We start from the raw sequence: 17,624 nt of genomic DNA on the forward strand, positions 1-17,624 counted from the left end.
CGCCTTCTTTCAAATAATGGTGGATTGCATGAATGTTCTATTCAATCAACATTATGGACCACTGAATCATATTCAGACCACGTTTGCTCTTGTTCTGATTTGTCGTATGATTTTACTTTTAATTTCTTGACAATGCGCTTTGTATATATATGCCCATCTCTCTGTTTTGCCTCTTGTCAACATGCGCAGAATGATTTGTACCTTTCGAATTTTGGCGTGCTTCGGTTAAATAGTTTAGCGTAGCTCATTCTAATAATATTCTCTGACATTCCACTATCCAACTCTCCACTATTGCTTGAAGCCCCTTTATAGATGGCCTGTGGTAGTGAACCTGACTCTCTTGCGATGTCATATGTATGTAAGATGGGAACAATGCATGTAAGAGCAGATAGCATGCTAGCAATGCCTCTTACTACCTCAAAATGCGCGACATTTGGTATATTTGAGTCGTGTTTTCTAGTGCCACAAGCCGTTTTAGGCTGCCAAAATAGTACCAAACAGTTGCTTTCATTTAGCACTTGCTTACTGACACCTTTGCTCAACTTTTTTAGGACCTAAAAAAAAATGGCCAAAATTCGACCAAAAACCATGAGGTATCACCCATGATTTTCACCAAAAATCAAACGATTGCATTTTTCATCTTGAAAATGAAGACTTCTACTATAGCATATATTATATGAAAATGTTTCTATCGATCAAAAGCAGACTCTGAAAACTTGTTTGTTGGATATTTATATGTAAAATCTCGACATTCTGGCCAAAAACCTCATTTCCTATCTTCAGGTATTGCTCAGTAAGTTTACTTAAAACATTATTTATAATTAGCACCATTAGATGCGTCTTAAAAAGTACTCTTAAAAAGCATAAAAGAGCATGGGGGTAATTATCACTTTTTATATAGTCGAATTCTTGAAAATAAATCAAACAAATCGAAAGTTGATTGATATGTAACAAATCAGAACAAAATGTGTGAATCTGAGCTTAAATTTAATTTGGCTGCTGCTTGATGACAATATACTTTTTCATGAAAACTATCGATGTTTGTGATGCTATTGAGATGAAATTTGCTAATCAAAAGTATTAAAAGCTTAGCCAGGATACCTGCCTATAATCTTTTCTGTACATTTTTAATCCCATAGGTTGTATTGTGGCGAATTGCGTATTCAAAGTCGAGCCTAATGCCACATGTTTGAATGCCACTCCACTGCTTTAAAAATAAGCTTTTCTGACAGAAGTCGTTTTGCTTGACTTTGTAAATAAATTAATGCAGATCTATAGGGATTAAAATCTAATTATTAGATATCGGCACTCACAGTGTTCGCAGATCAGGTAATAGAAAGCATCATCAACATTTCTGCATTTGCTTCAGCGCATAGCCAAAACCACACGTTAACTGCGACGCCATCTTATCAACAGACACTTAAAGGGAAGAGTCTATATGCAGTAGTCAGAGGAGTACCCTGGCACAGTTGTTAAGTGTAATACAGATTCTCAGTCAAACGACATGTGTTTCGACATAGATCAATGTAGCACAATGTTATATTGGGGTTAACTTTAAATTTTATTAAGAGCATAATAGTTGCTTTAATGAACAGTCTATGGATGTAGATAAATATTATAAGTATGGAGCAGATTACAGTTTTCTTTTATTACACAGGATATGAGAAGTTTATAAGTTATCGCTTATAAGCAATTTAGAAAATGTAAGCAGCAACGGCAAAGACAGCCATGAGCAAAGCATTGGGGCCAACTTGGACACCAGCAGAGGTGGCACTAGCGTTGTTGACAACAGCAGCAGCAGAGGCAGCTTGGGAAACAGCAGGAGCAGCAGCAGATGAAACAGAAGCAGCAGCGGCGGAAGCAGTAGATGAGGCAGCGGCGACAGAGCTAGTAGCACCGGTGGCGTTGAAAGCAGCAATGGTGACAGTGGATTCGTGGTAAGGGTTGGTGATGTTCATACAGGTGGCGACATCAAGAACGTTCTTGTAAGCAGCTCTGATCTTGGGCAAGAATTCCATAGCAAGAGTCATGGTGGTGTTATCAATTTCGTGAGTCAAGACGATTTGACCACTGTTCTTGAAAGTACCGTTAGAACCCATTTCAACGAAATCTTCATAAGTCTTCTTGACAGTATCCAAAGTTTCAGAAGTACCAGCAGCCCAATCATCAGTATCCAAGTTCCAGAGAATAGTAGTCAGACCGAGTTGAGTGGCAATCCAACGAACACGATCATCAACATCACCGAAAGCCTAGCGATAAAAAGAAGTAGGGGGTTAGTCTCCAGAATACAGAAAATGCATTGCGTTTTAGACTAATCAACTTACGGGACGCCAGTGAATAGGGGTGACACCAGTAACCATCTTGATGGCCTTTTGAGTATAGTAGAGTTCAGCCAAAACCTCAGTGTTGGTAAGAGTAGTCATCAATTGATGAGACCAGGTGTGATCAGCAATGTGATGGCCAGCCTTTTGACCACGTTGAGCACCGTAGGGCCAGTTAACAACGTTGGAACCAATGTAGAACATGGAAGCCTTGATCTTCTCAGCTTCGAGGTAGTCATAGAAAGCATTGTGAGAACAGTTGGGACCATCATCATAGGTAAGACCCCAAGTCTCGGGCTCAGGACAAGTGTAGATATCCTCATTAACGCCCTCGAGCTTGGGCTTGGTACAAGTGGAAGCAGACCACCAACAATCGGGGTCCTTGGCTTGATCGTAACCACTCATGTTGATGGAACCATCAGAGTTCAACTTGCGAACGGTGATGTTGGGGGCCTTAGTCCAGTCAATGGAGTTGTAGAGAGCCTTGAACTCGGCAGTGTTGGTCATACCGTTAGAGGTAGCAGTTTCCCAGAGTGTGGGCCATTCCTTCTCGTTGAACTTGAAGTTGGAAGGAGGTTGATAGTAAGTACATTCAACGGAAGGATCATTGGATGTAGTTTGAGGAATTGCCTCAATAGTAATGTTCAAAGGGTCAACTAAAGACTTAAAGCTCTTCCAGTAATCTTGAGGCTTTGCCAATGTTGATGCAGTTGATGTAGAGGCGGATTTGGTGGAAGTGGCAGCTTGAACAAAGCTAGAGACTTGAAGAACAGCGACTGCAATAGCAGAGATTTTGATATACATTTTTTTTTAGGAAGGAGCGATTGATGGGTGAATAAGAAGTTTAAAAATGAATGTAAATGGGTGTATATGGAATAAACAAAGTACTAGATGTTGAAGGAGAGATGATGTTCTTTTTATATGAGGGACATCACATTTGACATTAAAAAGCGGGAATTGGTTTAATTCGCCATTTTCGTTATATAATTTAGTTTGTGAAACTACAATCTTTTTTTATAATATTTCCATTAAAGAGAGCCTTACCTTATTCTGATAATCTGTCCAATTTAAGGATAAAGAACGAGGGGAGGATTCTTGCCGTGCGTGCCTGTGAGGAAGTATTACTTTTGTAGGAAAGCCACCTTGTTTTATCCATTGTAGACTATATGACGACTTGTTTTTTTAAGGGGTAGATCAAAGGAAATGGAGCATGATAGTAAAGAGATCACAAATCAGCATCTTCCAAAGGCTTCATCGCAGATGTGTAACTCGTTCTTCTGTAACAGGTTTAAAGTTTTACCTACCAAAAATATGAGTACACATACCTTGGCATTGATGTCCAATTCGTATATAAAGTAAGTCTCACAGTTGCAATTGAAGAGGTACCATAATCTTGTTTTTTCATTCCTCTTTCTCGGTTTTCTTGTTGATTTCTCTTTATCATTTCGTCGTATATAAATAGCTCTTTTAGCTTAACAGATTTATATTACTTAATATTTGAATGAGCCCGAGGTCCGCGTCAACTGCTTGAACGTTAACCCAACGATTACTGTGATAATGAGTGCTTTAGATTGCATGTACTCATTGACGAGCTGGAAATTACTATAAATAAAGAATAGATACATTTTGAACGAATAATACACCTTTAAAAGGCTATTCTAAACTGAGGTTATTACACTTCAGCTTGTACAAGATTATACAATACAACACGTAATGTTACACTATTGTGCACAAGGTGCAATACACTGATCTTTGGCGATAATTTCTATGAGGATCGCATGCATTGATAATAAACCCACCTCGAGTATCATATATGAACGTGGATGCATTATTCTTGATCTGCTCTCCTCGTTGAGTTGCACAAATCAATATCTTTGTGTACTAATTACTGATGCTCTGTTTGAGCTTTACCAAGCGCAATCCAGGCTGCTTCCTGTTGGAGTTTATCTTGAGATTTATTACAGAAAATGGCAATTAATTTGAGCTGCAAAAGTTATACATGCGAACACGACTTTTGCACTAAAACATGACTATTAATAACAGCATTTGAAGCTGCTTGTAGTAATATATAATAATTTGTCAGTCAAAGGGAACTAATGTAGTCCATTCACTGAGAAAAACTGACGCGGCTATTCTGTTTGGTGTAATCAGGTAGTATATCGGAAGAGATTCAAGAGTAATATGTATCAAGTATATTTAGATGTCGACTTAAAATGTACCTTGTTGTAGAGGATTCTAGTATTCATTCATTCCGAGTTGTACGCGATAAAATACGAATCGACGCGTCTACCGGTTTATACCATAAACTATTATTAGCGATAATTAAATCACTGATATGTATATACATGTTTGAATGATCAATGTTTATGTAACAACGGTCTTTATGCCAATGCATTACCTTAAAGCAAATAATGATGGCGCCCATGTGATGAGCTTGGGCTACGTCTTTGGATTCGAATTTATATTCGCAACGCATTTGATCGACAATCACCATAATAAAGCCGCCTCAAAAGCCTACTTCTGCGTCTCAAATCGGATCTTTTTAGTAGCCAGCGATATAAACCGTTGAATAGAGTGATGCTTGATGGACTTAATTCCTATCTTACAACTCCAGTTTCAGCGTTGGAAGCATTGTAATATAGCAAGGTGTACGGGATTAAAACTTGAGCGACTTTTCTCAAGCATTTTGGGGGGGGGCTATAAATGGATCAGAATCGCTCAATCAAAAATTTTCTCATCAAAATCGGCAATTCTTCATAAACAACATGAAGAAATGTTCGAAGTCTGATCTTTAGAGGTTGATTTAAACATGAAAGCTTTATTTTCTATTTAAAGAGTTTATCTTGAGCGAAACATGAGTCCTCATAGAAATCAGCTAAACTGTAAGACACATATTTAACTGTTTACCTCAAATCATCACCTCAAATGTTGCTTCAGCGTCGAAGTCTGACCGAAAACAAGTGAAAGGGTCAGCCTATTTCTTACTCAATTTGTTAGAATGAATTCTAGGATTATCATCTCAATATCATGGCGCTTTATGCCAGAGATTGAGTTATAGCTGCAGCTCTAAGATTTTGGATTTGCAAATGACATGTTTGATCTAGGCGTTGCAAATGGAGATATGAACATGAGTAGCAATGAGAAAAAAAATCGTACGATGCCGGCCAGAATTCCTTCTGCGGGTATCGTCAACATATGTAACCTAATCTTTTTCAAATACCCGGACTAAATAGCGAATTGGATGTCCCTGCTGGCTATTGATTTGGAACCTTCCTTTCGATGATGTTGATGATGTCAGAAGCCATATCAATTACACCTCTGTGTGGGGCTCTATTTTGGCTGTCTCAGTACCCTGCCATGGTGTATAGTTTTTTTTTTTGTGTCCGCGCAAACACATAATTTGTTTTCTCTCTTCTCTTTAACCCCACTCTCTCCCATTATTTATTAATTTCAAATGATCTCCAACGTCCTTGCTCGTTCTGCCATGCGTGCTTCTACTCGTCAAGTGGTTCGCTCTGATCTTTACCACTTCTCCAATGCTAACGGTCAAGTAAGGATTTGATGATGAATTTTACATGCAACATTGCAAACTCGGATGTTAATTTCGACATTTGTATTAGAACGTTCCTTTCAACACCAAGAACAGAGCTGGTCTTGCTATCAAGATGACCTTGTACTTGGGTCTTGGTTTCGGTGCCCCTTTCCTTGGTAAGTACATCCAGCATTTGTGCTACTTTTTTGCGACAGAATGACGTTTTCTAACTAAAGAACCTTAATCTATCTTTTATTATAACAATTGAATAGGTGCTGCTTGGCAATTGTAAGTGTAGAGAGATAGCGAGAGTATTGGGATGGTTGACTGACCCATTGTTTTAATTTGTTTAGCTATAAGGCCGGTTAAAATGTCAAATCAAAACATCTTGAACGACCTTGAATTTATATAAACCCAACTATACAACAACACTTTCAAATGAGCATCCAAAATCAAAAATAAAGAGGGCGCTTGCTATAATAAAAATTAGCCAGGAAAAGCTATTTTGTACACTCGAATGATATATACAGACAAGCCAACATTTGTTTCTATTTATTTTTGTCTGTTGTAGTAGTACTACTATAAATAATGCGCTTTCTTCTTTCAAATATGGATTTGTGGTAATCCCATTTTTTTTTTTTTTGCTTTCTGTTCTCTTTTCTTCTGTCTCTTTCTTTCTTACTCTTATTCTTACTCTCTCACTCTCTCTTTACTCTTTCACTCTAAAGCGCCTGCGTTTCTGAATCATGCATGTCATTAGACTTAAATGGTGGTGGTGGATGTTGTGCCTGTTGATACTGTTAAAGAGGATAGATGCATTGGGTCTCCAGGATCTGGGATTGCCGAATCAAAGCAATTGCGCGTTTGCAAAGAACAGCACCTTATACATTATAGGGGCTACAAAAAATGTATCCATCACTTTTGATACTGATGATATTTACGTAAATCCGCCTCAAATTATATCACAACAACAACAACAACAACAAAGCCGCCAAATCAACACAGATCCTGCATGTACCATCACAAGATCAGGCAAAGTCGTTTTGGTACAAGACTCAATACAAATAATACAAACTATAACACCAAATCTAACGGCTACAACTGATACAAACATGACATTTGGTGGTTCTCGAGCCGCAATTGAGAAATTTGTCAATAGATCAACATATTTGACAAATCCTACAGTGACATCCTTCAATGATTTCATCCTGATACAAGGCGGACAAGATGCAAATCACACCAAATCGCAGCTCACATATATTCTCGACTTACGGTATCCATCATTGGGTGTGTGGTATGAGCTGCAAGCGACATCACTGACGCCTCCAGCATCAACTAGTTCGGATACTGCCTTGTATGCGACGTCGAGATGGATTTTGCATTTTCGAACCGAGATGAGACAAGATCAGTACATTACATTTGTAGACTGTTTCGATCCCTATACATTTCTATGGCTTGGCACCATCACATCATTTAATACAACGACTAATTCACTCAAAGCGATACCCTCGGCTCCTACAAGCAAAGAGTCGGACTCTCTACTCATTCTACCAACCTTAACCTCACCTATTGCTACACAAAATGGATTCAACCCTAGCGAGACAGCAACAAAGGATCAAGCTGACCAAACCACATTTTGGAGATTAGATGTATCCAAATGGCTTTATAACAATATCACTATTACACCTATAATAATAAATAATATTGACAGAAGTAAGTCAAGTCAACAAAAGAGAGATGGAATGCAGACCTCCTCCCAATCGTATAAACCTGTCTCGGGAGGCACCGTTACACTGATTGCCGCAGATTTGGCGGTTTTTTATGGAGGGACAGCAACAACAACAGATCAGCAAGAAAACATACTATTTTTTAATACAACTGAATTAAAGTTTCTGCCACCACCTGTATGGCTATCCACCTCTGATCCTATCATGCAACAAGAGCAAACGTCCAGTACCGACAGCGACAATAAACTGGCTATTATTCTGGGATCCGTAATGGGAAGTATTTTATTTATAGCTCTTTGTATTTTGTTTGTATGGTGTTGTATCAGAAGAACGCGCAGCCGTGAAAGGCTAGGGCGTGCTGGTGGCAAGAAACATAGAAAGGCTCTGTTTCCGTCCATGTCTAACAAAGAAGTAGCAAATCCAGGTACACAATTAAATTACTTGTATGGTCGCAAACAAATCCAATTATATTAAATTATCTGCTTTATTCTAGGATTTCAAAATAATTCTACTCCAAATATGGCTGAGGCATCATCCAAGACACATCCCTATGTGCTATCACCTATCAAAAGTCTATCACCCATTGATTTGTTTCCTGCTGCTGCCACTGCGAAACTAACGCCGGTACAAGAAGAACGCCAACAAGAAAAGCCGCCATCAAAGAAGCCCAAAACAAGTCGCTTTATTGAGCATTTTGATTACCACTCATTTTCCCTTGTAAAGCACAATCATAACAGTAGTAATTCACTTGGTAACATGGTATATTCCTCTTCGTCGCCGCAGTTAAAAATAGCAACATCCACAGAAGCAGCGGCAGTAGCATCAAACGATGGCTCATCGCAGAATCAGTTACCCCGATCAGCATCATCGTACGTGTAACAGCAAACGAATTCATATCACACAAGCAAACAAAGTACGCTAAGAGGCTAAGCTTCTATGTAGAAGTATAGCATTTTAAATATAGATATAATAATTCTGTACAGATGTTCATTCATTCATTCATTCATTCATTCATTCATTCATTCATTCATTCACATAAATATCTACATTCTCTGATGTTATCCTGGCCGCATTCTGAAAGAAATTTCTTAGTTTTTACAAAGACCTGATTATAAGTGCTATTGGCACACTGCAAAAAACATCTGTTATAGTATACAATGAAACTTCCATTTTGTGTTTCTTTCCGTGAAGATGAACAAGTAATGCTGTATGAGTGAAATCATAACACCTTGGGGTTGTATACATGATTTAAAATGACATACAAATGTTCTCATATGATATCATTCACCCACTGGACTATAAGCTGGAAAATCTCAATGATGATCTTAAGTGGAGCATGAATTGCTTAGTTCCAGCATGGTAGATATCAATATTTGCTATCCACACCATCGCTCAGGACAATAGCACCATTGATTAGGCCAAACACAGGAGTATTTGTGTACCTGAAGTTTGTCATTAATCGAATTTACCCACTCTATATACCTCAAATGGTCAGCAATTGACATGTTACTGATACAGTCAGCGCTTGATAAGTAATCTGTATAGAATAGCATGCCTTTATCTTTGTTCGATCTATTTTTGCCATGTTACTTTCATCAGTTAGTCGTATGAGTGTATTCTTGATTCAAGCGGTATTGAAGCTTTCGTCAAAGCAATTAAAGTATATACTGTATTAACCGATCTATCTCGCTACGCTGCTCAATGTCGGCGTCATCCTGCGGGCTCTCGCAGAAGACATTTCAAATCAGATATAATAGAATTTTGGTATACCAAGTAAATTTTAACAATCAATTATTAGCAAAAGAAAGATTATATCAGAGCCAGGAAGAGGAGAAGGGGAGGTATCAAACGAAGCCTATTATTAAGACGATGTGAAAGAAAGTTCAGGTTTTATGCAGCATTTGTACATCACAATCCCCATTTTCTACTAGTAGAATTGTCGTACCATTCGATGCTGCTGCTTATCTTAATAAGATGGCGGCATAAAGCTGACCATAGGTAAATACAGGACTTGCGTAAGATCTACAACGATTTTTTTGCGATATTGTCATCATCAGAAAGACATTTGGGCCAGCCAGCAGCAGCGACGCCTGCCGCCAAAATTAATTTAAACTCAGATTATTTTTTCTATTCAAGATTGGTCAGATATCGTCCTTTTTCGACTTGATCGAACTCTTTTGCGAGATTCGACTATATCGATTGTGAAGATCACCCTACGCTTCCTAATACATTCTTGAAGTACTTTTCAAGGCGCTTCCAATGATGCTAATTGTAATAAGTATTTTGACTGAAATTACTGAGAAATTTGGTAGAATATGAAATAAGGTTTTAGACCAAAATGTCAAAATTTTGTATACGAAGACCTCATAAAAGTGGTTTCAGAGGTTGCTTTGGATCAAGGGAAGCATTTTGAATTAACATAAGTCATAATAAAAGTCTTCATTTTGAAGGTCAAAAACGCAATCGTTTGATTTTCGATGAAAAACATGAGGGGTATCTCATGCTTTTTTGGTCGATTTTTGACCATGTTTTTTTTGTTCCCCAAAAAGTTGAGCAAAGGTGTCAGAAAGTAACTACCACATGAGGGCGACCGTTTGGTGCTATTCTGACTATCTAAAACGGCCTTAAACTTGAGAAAACGCAGCTCAAATGTACTCATATTTTGCTGTATTAGGGACACTAAGGACTTAAAAGTGGAAATACTAGTATGCTGCCTGCCCGTATATCAAGTAGCTACGAGTATATAAATGTAGAGCATCACATAAGAGCCAGATCCGCAGATAATATGAAGGTTTTTCATGTGTAAATGGAGGATCAAAATGAAAATAGCAGTATTTTGATAAGATACACAAGGGCAATCGGTAAAGCGAGCTGCGGCTGCGCAGGTTGGTTCTCACCGAAGCGAAAACACTCGCATTCATAATATAAACAATGTAAATCAATGACAGGCTAGGCCACAAGCATGTGCGCCGTCATAGAAAAAGACAACTGTAGATGTATAGAACTCTATCTTATAGAATCAATATACTTAATATTGCGCTCAAGTGCCATAAGTATGGAGTCAGTAGGTAGTCTATAAGAATTCTTCAAGGTGGTCCTTATCAAGGCTGTTTTTTTAGAGTTCAAACTGTAGTTTCAGTGCCTCAGAGCCATCATTTCTTATGTTTGTGCTTCTGATTATGATAAAAAATAATGGCCGTGATGCCAGGATTCAATTGTCATCTTGAATTCTCCTGGGATGACCTGGGATGAACCTGGTTTTAGAGTATGATTTGATGTATCTTGGCAGAATTTAATCAAACTGACGCGATTATAAGGATCTCAGGACGGTAAAACCGTTGCCATGTAGTGCTACTCGACATTTCAAGAGGCTACAGACGATCTAGCAGTTTCTGAGATATAGTCAGGCCTATCAGTTCGTTTCGTTAGTTAACTTGATCCGTAATAATGAAAGGTAGCAAATCAAATGTTTTCTCACAAATTCATGCTACTTCAAATACTCTATGAATATATTTTTGAAACATTGTGAACAAGTTAATAATAGTCGTAGCATGATTCATGCCAAAAAGTGAAAAAATTAGGAGTGAGATGGTAGACATGATTGACTCAAAAATAAGCGTGGTAAGTGTATCTTCCCCGTTGATTTAGGCCAATTGCGACTCTAATTGATAATAGCGAGTGCAGACACAGTGGTAGAGCAATTTGATTCACATTCAACTGGTAAGTCAAACAAGAAAAAGAATCGCAACTAATATTATCCATCCATTGAAGTTGTCGTATTGAATTTGTTTCAAATTAGTGGGCATTGTAGCAAATCATGGTTCGATTTGCCCAATCAAGCAGTTGAGTAATGTACCAAAATACCTTGAATCAAATGTTAAGTTTTGTGAGTATAATTAAAACGGAAGGTATATTACTCTATGAATAAAACGATCTTATAGATGGGATAGGTATGCTAGAGATGTCATTTAGCAAACAACACGCCATCCAGCGTGTAATTTGAATGCTGGCTTTTATGTATATGAAAGCTATGGCCAATCATATAATCATGAGCGTCTCCACTTACGCTGAGCCATGTTCTGCTGATCACTTCACAAATCTGCTATAGCTGTTTAATATATTACCCAAAACACGCATTGATACATTCTTTCAGTTCCTTATGCTATGTTTATCATGTGTGTATGTGCATGCACTCAAACATCCCTCAACATCCAACTATATAAGCTTGTATAGAACATAAAAGAACATTGGATCAAAAACGCAGTCGATCAATAAGGGTGTGTGTAAGATGTCGAAATATTAAGGAGCGGCTAAATGTTAGCTCTATTACTGCTTCCTGCTGGCAATCCTCTTCGCGTAAAGGTATTTAGGTCAAGTTGAATGACAGAGACCAATGGACCAACTAGATTCGAGCATATCACTTATTTCACCGTATCAGGATTTGCTCGCTCATCCACGGAACACTCTAGATAGTAAACGCAATGAGATTTATTTGGCAATATGGCATGGCAGTCATAAGCTATGGAAAGAATGGAATGGATGTGATTTGCAATGCTCTTGTGAAATGTTTGGTAAAACCTCTGCTTAAGCACATTTTCTATTACTTATAACTGCATCCGTTATAACAATTATATTCCGTAGGTGGAATATTACCTAAGGTAAGAAGGGGTCAAGCTACATTTCTCCGTATACCATCTGTCATCGGGAGCAGATCGGCTTTTAGCGGCCAAGTTCAAATAGTATGTTAATCCGAGCAATGCTCTCGGACAAGACTCACCGTAAACTACAAAAGAATAAATTGGAAGTACATGGAAATCGACAATCTCGGGTACATGGTCTATGGCAATTTAACCTGCTTTTTTACTGCGTTTTACAACCTTTGGTTCTAGGATAATTGCTATACATATGGCATCTACACATTACATTCTAGCAAATCGTAAGAGCTCAGTTAGCCAACCACCATCTTGTTTGCAAGATTGTTTTACAATTCAAGCGCCACTTTGGTTTCATTTCTTCAGCTCATAGCCGGTTGTTCATCGCAAGTGAGCGAGCGAGCGAAAAAAAAAATAACGCATGGATTTTCTATATAAATAGCAGCTCGATTTTGATAGATTCTTCCTTTTCCATTTGGTTCTATCTATTTCAAAATAAAATGAATAACTCCACCGCCTACCTCAATACATCATCTGAGCAAACCTTTGCCTCTACAAACAGTGAATTCACTAATAACTCCACTTTTCCTGCCACTTGGTGTACTGCTGCTACTAACAATACGGCTGCTCCATACAATCCGTCTCAGCAAGTCCATTTCCTGGACGTCTTGGGATCCAATGAACTTGACATGTCATTATGGCCATTGGAAAACGGCATTGATCAGCCTACTCAGCAAAGGCCAGTGCAGCAGCAGCAGCAGCAACAACAGACGCAGCCCATCATTAATCCGTTGGATGATCTCTTTGCTCCATGGAACAATGATATGGTCCAAGTGCCTCCTACTATCAAAGAAGAATGGCCACTCCCAGATAACAATATCTTGCAAGATGAACCTCTTTCTTACCTTCCAATGTCAACACCTCAGTCTCAGGCGTCGCTCAACATGCTTCCCATCACTCCTCCAGCGAATACACCTAACAACAATCTTGTTTCTTTGCAAACCAACAAACAGCCCGTCAATTTCAAAAGCTGCAATTCAGTGTATTCCAATCTGCCACAGCATCAATTTTCTAGAGAAATCACTCCGCCTTCATCAGTATCAGCTTCTGGTAGCAATTCGCCAAATAGCAGCGTATCAACACCACCTTCAATGGCTTATTATTTGCCTCCTCAGCAACAACAACAGCAACAGCAGCAACAAATGTTTCCTCAGCAACTATATTATGCAAACATCATCAACCAAAGCAATATAGCTCCTATGGCAAATACAACAACATCGACACATGCTCCAGCAGTACACAAGGTGCGTGGTCCAGGTCGCCGTAGATCTGCTGATGGCCACTCTGCGCCTACTCGTACATACCGCCGTAGAGCTTCATCTCATCCTTCTGTTGCCTCTGTTGTGTCTCTTTCTGCTCATGAGCCGGTTGCTAGAATCATTGATGGTGTAGAATACATTACATTTTTATACTCTCATGATCGTCTGGTCAAAGAATACACTGTACGAACTAATGTGGATACCGTCAATTTAGATGATATTCCTGCTGGATTTCGAGTGCAGAATGCTGTAAGTTGTAACAACTGTAAAATTAAAATTATTAAAATTAACATGTAATGATAGATTTATCCTCGAGCTAATGTGTCCAGAGAAGAATACGACGGTAACCGTTGGGAATATGAAACTAGTTGCAACAAGTTAGGCTGGGAACTCTGTTGGTTGAATCAAGAACAACTCTGCGGTCGCCGTGGTCTAATTCAACGTGCTGTGGACTCTTATCGTAATCGTCATGCTGAAATGAGATCTCGTCGTGTCACACGTCAAGAAAAGGTCGCCAATGGCACTTTAAGAAAGAGAAGAGCCAAGAAAGCTGCCTCTGCACTCTTGTAAATTTTAATTTAATTATCCCTCTTTGTACAGTTTTCATTTTTACAGTAAATATTTCGCACTAATCATCGCATCAAACACATTAAAAATCACATTCTGTTTTCTATTCTGACCTAATTCTATGGTGCGTGTACTAACAAAACAGTCTACATAACCATGAGGTAAATCCCAACAGTTTTAGTGGGAAATTTTCATGTGCATGTAATTCTATGATCATTTTATGTGTAATCCGTAAACAATTACTTGTGTTGGTAAACCTTTGTCTAGCAAGGTAGTGTGCAGCATATTCTACCGAGAACCTTGTTCTGTAGTGTCTTTTCCTTTCTTTTTTTTCTACTTTAAATATGCTTTTTGCTTGATGAACTCGAATAATACAAATGTTAATTCATGGTATGATGTGATGCGATAACTACTTTTTTGGCAATTTTGACGTTTGTGCGACAAATGAAATTTATCTTTTTTTTTTTTTTTTTTTTTTTTTGAATCATATGGATAGTGTGAGCCAATAACTTGATTGAGAGACACTCATGCAAGAACATGACCTAGAATTTACAAATAAACAGACTCCAAATATTCTTTTTCTTCATGTATACTATGTAGTATGGATTCATTGGTTTAAAGCGAAAAAGTCTTTCTGGTACGATTTATACATGTGCAGTTTATGAAACCTGTATTATTAAAAATGGCAGTTGATTAAACAAATGATAGCAACCACATATATAATACACTGTATCGTCATCAATTTCAGACTCTTGACGTATTAGCCAGCGAAACACGATTGCAAATTGATCGACAATTGTCAATCGAGTATCTGTAAATCGGTTTATCGATTTTTGCCACTGACTATTGAGACATTTAAACCGAATGTGTTTCAAATTCGCATATATCTTGATTGTACATGTAGCAAGAACGAGCAGAATTACTGTGTACTCATTTTACTTGCAATAGTCCATTGCAATTTTAGCCTGCTAGAAGCTTGACATAGGCAATAATACAAAGCCGTTAGATACAAATATCCTGATTGCTAAAGTTTGTGTGCCAAGATCATTTCGACATGATGTCTTAAAGTCAAGGTTTTCTGAATAAGGAGCAATCCCAAATTTTAAAAACTTGATGTCCCGATAACAGTTTTACTATACACCGGATATCGACGTTGTCTAGATTAGTCCATGACAAGACGCATTCTATACATCAAGCACGTATTTGTGCCGTAATTACCTATAAAGTGGTGTATTGAATTGCACTCACAAATGTAGATGTTAAATATTCCTTCAGGTTCTGACAGGCATAAATCGTTCAGTCATCCCACAAATTCTCAAGATATAGATCTCTCAAACAATAGATAACGTAATGATCCATTTTTCCCTAACCGTACCCTGAAGAGAGATTAGTATATATAGTGAGAATGGCAATACAAAGGATTATCCGTCCAAGATTTGGCATAGAGGTTTACATAATAATAAAGGTGGTTTCGCATTCCGGCGGGTAAAAAAAAAATCATTAACCTGAATTGCGAGCGTTTTCAGCTGTAGACATATCGAAGAGAAACCATAATTTGTATTTAATTGTGAAAATTCAGATGCAAGAAAATACGTTCCATGTTAAGAGATGATTATCTCATTTTCAAAGAAATAGAGCACTCGAATTTCATTTCCATGGTGCAAATGTCGGTATGAAAACTTTAATTTTGACATTCGTATGTAAGAAAGGAATGCGCAATTGAATGCAGAGGTGTTTATGAAGATCATCCAAATGATAATGATGGCTAATTTATTGAACTGAATCAACAAGGCTTTCCGCTCTCGTCTATCGTTTTAAAAAGATGCAGGTTTCATGTTTCTAGATTCTTTTTTGTCTCTGGGTAATCAGAAAACCTCTGTATCAAGTATATTACAATTATGAAAAAGCGGCGAGTCTAAGGCGGATGTGTCAGAGATAAAACGTAGTTCATTCCGGATATGTCATGCATGTGCCTTGAATTAACTTTTTAGATGAAATCAAACTAAAATGGTAGTTTCAAAGAATATTTTGATACACTTTTAGCCATCGCCCAACGCGCAAAATTAGCCAGAGCCGATGTGCTTTCTTCCTAAACCTTCTCTCTAAGAGTTTTGGATGAAAAAAGTACCACCCAAACATCCACCAATGTGAACGTCAAAGTCGCTCAGAATCGCTCCAGTAAGGATGTACTCTTCAAAATGCGAAAACTTGGCACAAGAAGCTTCACACTTTTGCATGAAGCTACTAGATACTATAGTTCTTGTTCAGAATCTTTATGAAATCAGTACCAAATATTTTAATTAGGGAGTTGACGTTTAATGCTGTATTCAAACTGTTAATACTAGCAGGTTATTGATCTCGATCATTGTATCCAATGCAATTCAAAGCCAATGTTGTCGTTATGGTGTGATGTGATTACGAATAGCATTACTGATTTCCTGATACTGTGCTGTATCTAATGCGACATGTCTGATTTACACATTCAAAGATGGTTGATACATATTGTGATTCAATTTATTGCATATATATAACAGAATCTAACTGACAGTTTATGCAAATCTAACACTTTTCTTTTTCTTTTCCGGCACCTAATTATAAAAGATTAAGCATTTTGTAATTCTTGATGCCCGATATTCAACTTACCGCAGGCTGTAATTTTGCACGAGCAGCCTCCATCTTTGCTTTTGCTTTTAGCTTTCTTGCTTCAGTCTTTTTCTTCTTTTGTGCTTCAAGATAAGCCTGCTTTACTTTTTCCTAGTATCGAGCCATGTGATGAGTATTCAGAGTGTCTCTATAGCAGATCATGGTTGCTTACTAATTTGGCCTTCTTTTCCTCTGCTTTCTGATCTTTCTTGGCATCCTTCTCTTCAATGATCTTTGCAACTAGTGCCTATGTCGTTGATATAGAGTGAGCAGCACTTCCAGCGATCTAATGGATCCACTATATACCTTTTTAGCCAATTTCTTATTGACTTTCTCATCTTCCTTCTTTGCTGCAGATTCCACCAGACTCAGCATGAAATCCTATTAACAAACGAGCCATTTTTAGCATATAATGTTGCCTAGGTGCAATATCTATGCATTACCATATTGGCATATTTAGGATTATCCACTTCGGATGTTCCCTTTACACGTCTTTTGTGAGTAGCCTTTTTGATATTGGCATCTTTTTTGGCGGGTATTTTTTGTTTTTCAGATGTGTGCTGCTGTGCGGTTAGATTCTGCTGGTTCAAGGATAATTCTATGTGTTAGCTACCTTATTATTTTTAGCCATGTTTTGCAATGTGTAATTTGTGAAAGGACAAATAATTTTATGCTGTTAATGTAAGGTCTGTGTCCCAGTCTTTTCTCTTTTGCAATATTGACATCTCAAGCCACCACAAATCATTCGGAATCACTGACCACAGACAGCATTCAACAGCCGAAGCTCGAGTCCTTCAAATCAGCATTGATATAGATCGTTGGATCAAGAACTGTTTTATTGCAAAAGGTGACAATAATGTTAT

General features: G+C 37.9%; 5 protein-coding genes across 5 annotated transcripts; 3 read left to right on the forward strand and 2 right to left on the reverse strand.

Annotated features, from left to right (window-relative positions):
• Window positions 1–1,694: 1,694 nt before the first annotated feature.
• ATC70_006384 (Ribonuclease) lies at window positions 1,695–3,125 on the reverse strand (the record flags this gene model as incomplete). The annotated part of the gene is made up of 2 exons (XM_064825660.1): window positions 1,695–2,249; window positions 2,325–3,125. The coding sequence occupies 2 exons, from the start codon at window positions 3,123–3,125 to the stop codon at window positions 1,695–1,697; spliced, it is 1,356 nt and encodes a 451-aa protein (XP_064676878.1).
• A 2,650-nt stretch (window positions 3,126–5,775) lies between these two features.
• On the forward strand, window positions 5,776–6,222 carry ATC70_006385 (uncharacterized protein; the record flags this gene model as incomplete). The annotated part of the gene is made up of 4 exons (XM_064825661.1): window positions 5,776–5,871; window positions 5,942–6,029; window positions 6,126–6,141; window positions 6,207–6,222. The coding sequence occupies 4 exons, from the start codon at window positions 5,776–5,778 to the stop codon at window positions 6,220–6,222; spliced, it is 216 nt and encodes a 71-aa protein (XP_064676879.1).
• Window positions 6,223–6,965: 743 nt separating this feature from the next.
• On the forward strand, window positions 6,966–8,459 carry ATC70_006386 (uncharacterized protein; the record flags this gene model as incomplete). Its single annotated transcript, XM_064825662.1, has 2 exons — window positions 6,966–8,004; window positions 8,074–8,459. 2 exons carry the CDS (start codon window positions 6,966–6,968, stop codon window positions 8,457–8,459), a joined length of 1,425 nt encoding a protein of 474 aa, XP_064676880.1.
• A 4,273-nt stretch (window positions 8,460–12,732) lies between these two features.
• ATC70_006387 (uncharacterized protein) lies at window positions 12,733–14,121 on the forward strand (the record flags this gene model as incomplete). Its single annotated transcript, XM_064825663.1, has 2 exons — window positions 12,733–13,800; window positions 13,855–14,121. The coding sequence occupies 2 exons, from the start codon at window positions 12,733–12,735 to the stop codon at window positions 14,119–14,121; spliced, it is 1,335 nt and encodes a 444-aa protein (XP_064676881.1).
• Window positions 14,122–16,667: 2,546 nt separating this feature from the next.
• On the reverse strand, window positions 16,668–17,392 carry BPH1 (beige protein-like 1; the record flags this gene model as incomplete). The annotated part of the gene is made up of 6 exons (XM_064825664.1): window positions 16,668–16,706; window positions 16,762–16,872; window positions 16,934–17,008; window positions 17,068–17,142; window positions 17,205–17,321; window positions 17,375–17,392. The coding sequence occupies 6 exons, from the start codon at window positions 17,390–17,392 to the stop codon at window positions 16,668–16,670; spliced, it is 435 nt and encodes a 144-aa protein (XP_064676882.1).
• Window positions 17,393–17,624: the final 232 nt, after the last annotated feature.

This window comes from Mucor velutinosus (assembly GCF_035048745.1).
Source record: "Mucor velutinosus strain NIH1002 chromosome Unknown tig00001545, whole genome shotgun sequence".
NCBI lineage: Eukaryota > Fungi > Mucoromycota > Mucoromycetes > Mucorales > Mucoraceae > Mucor > Mucor velutinosus.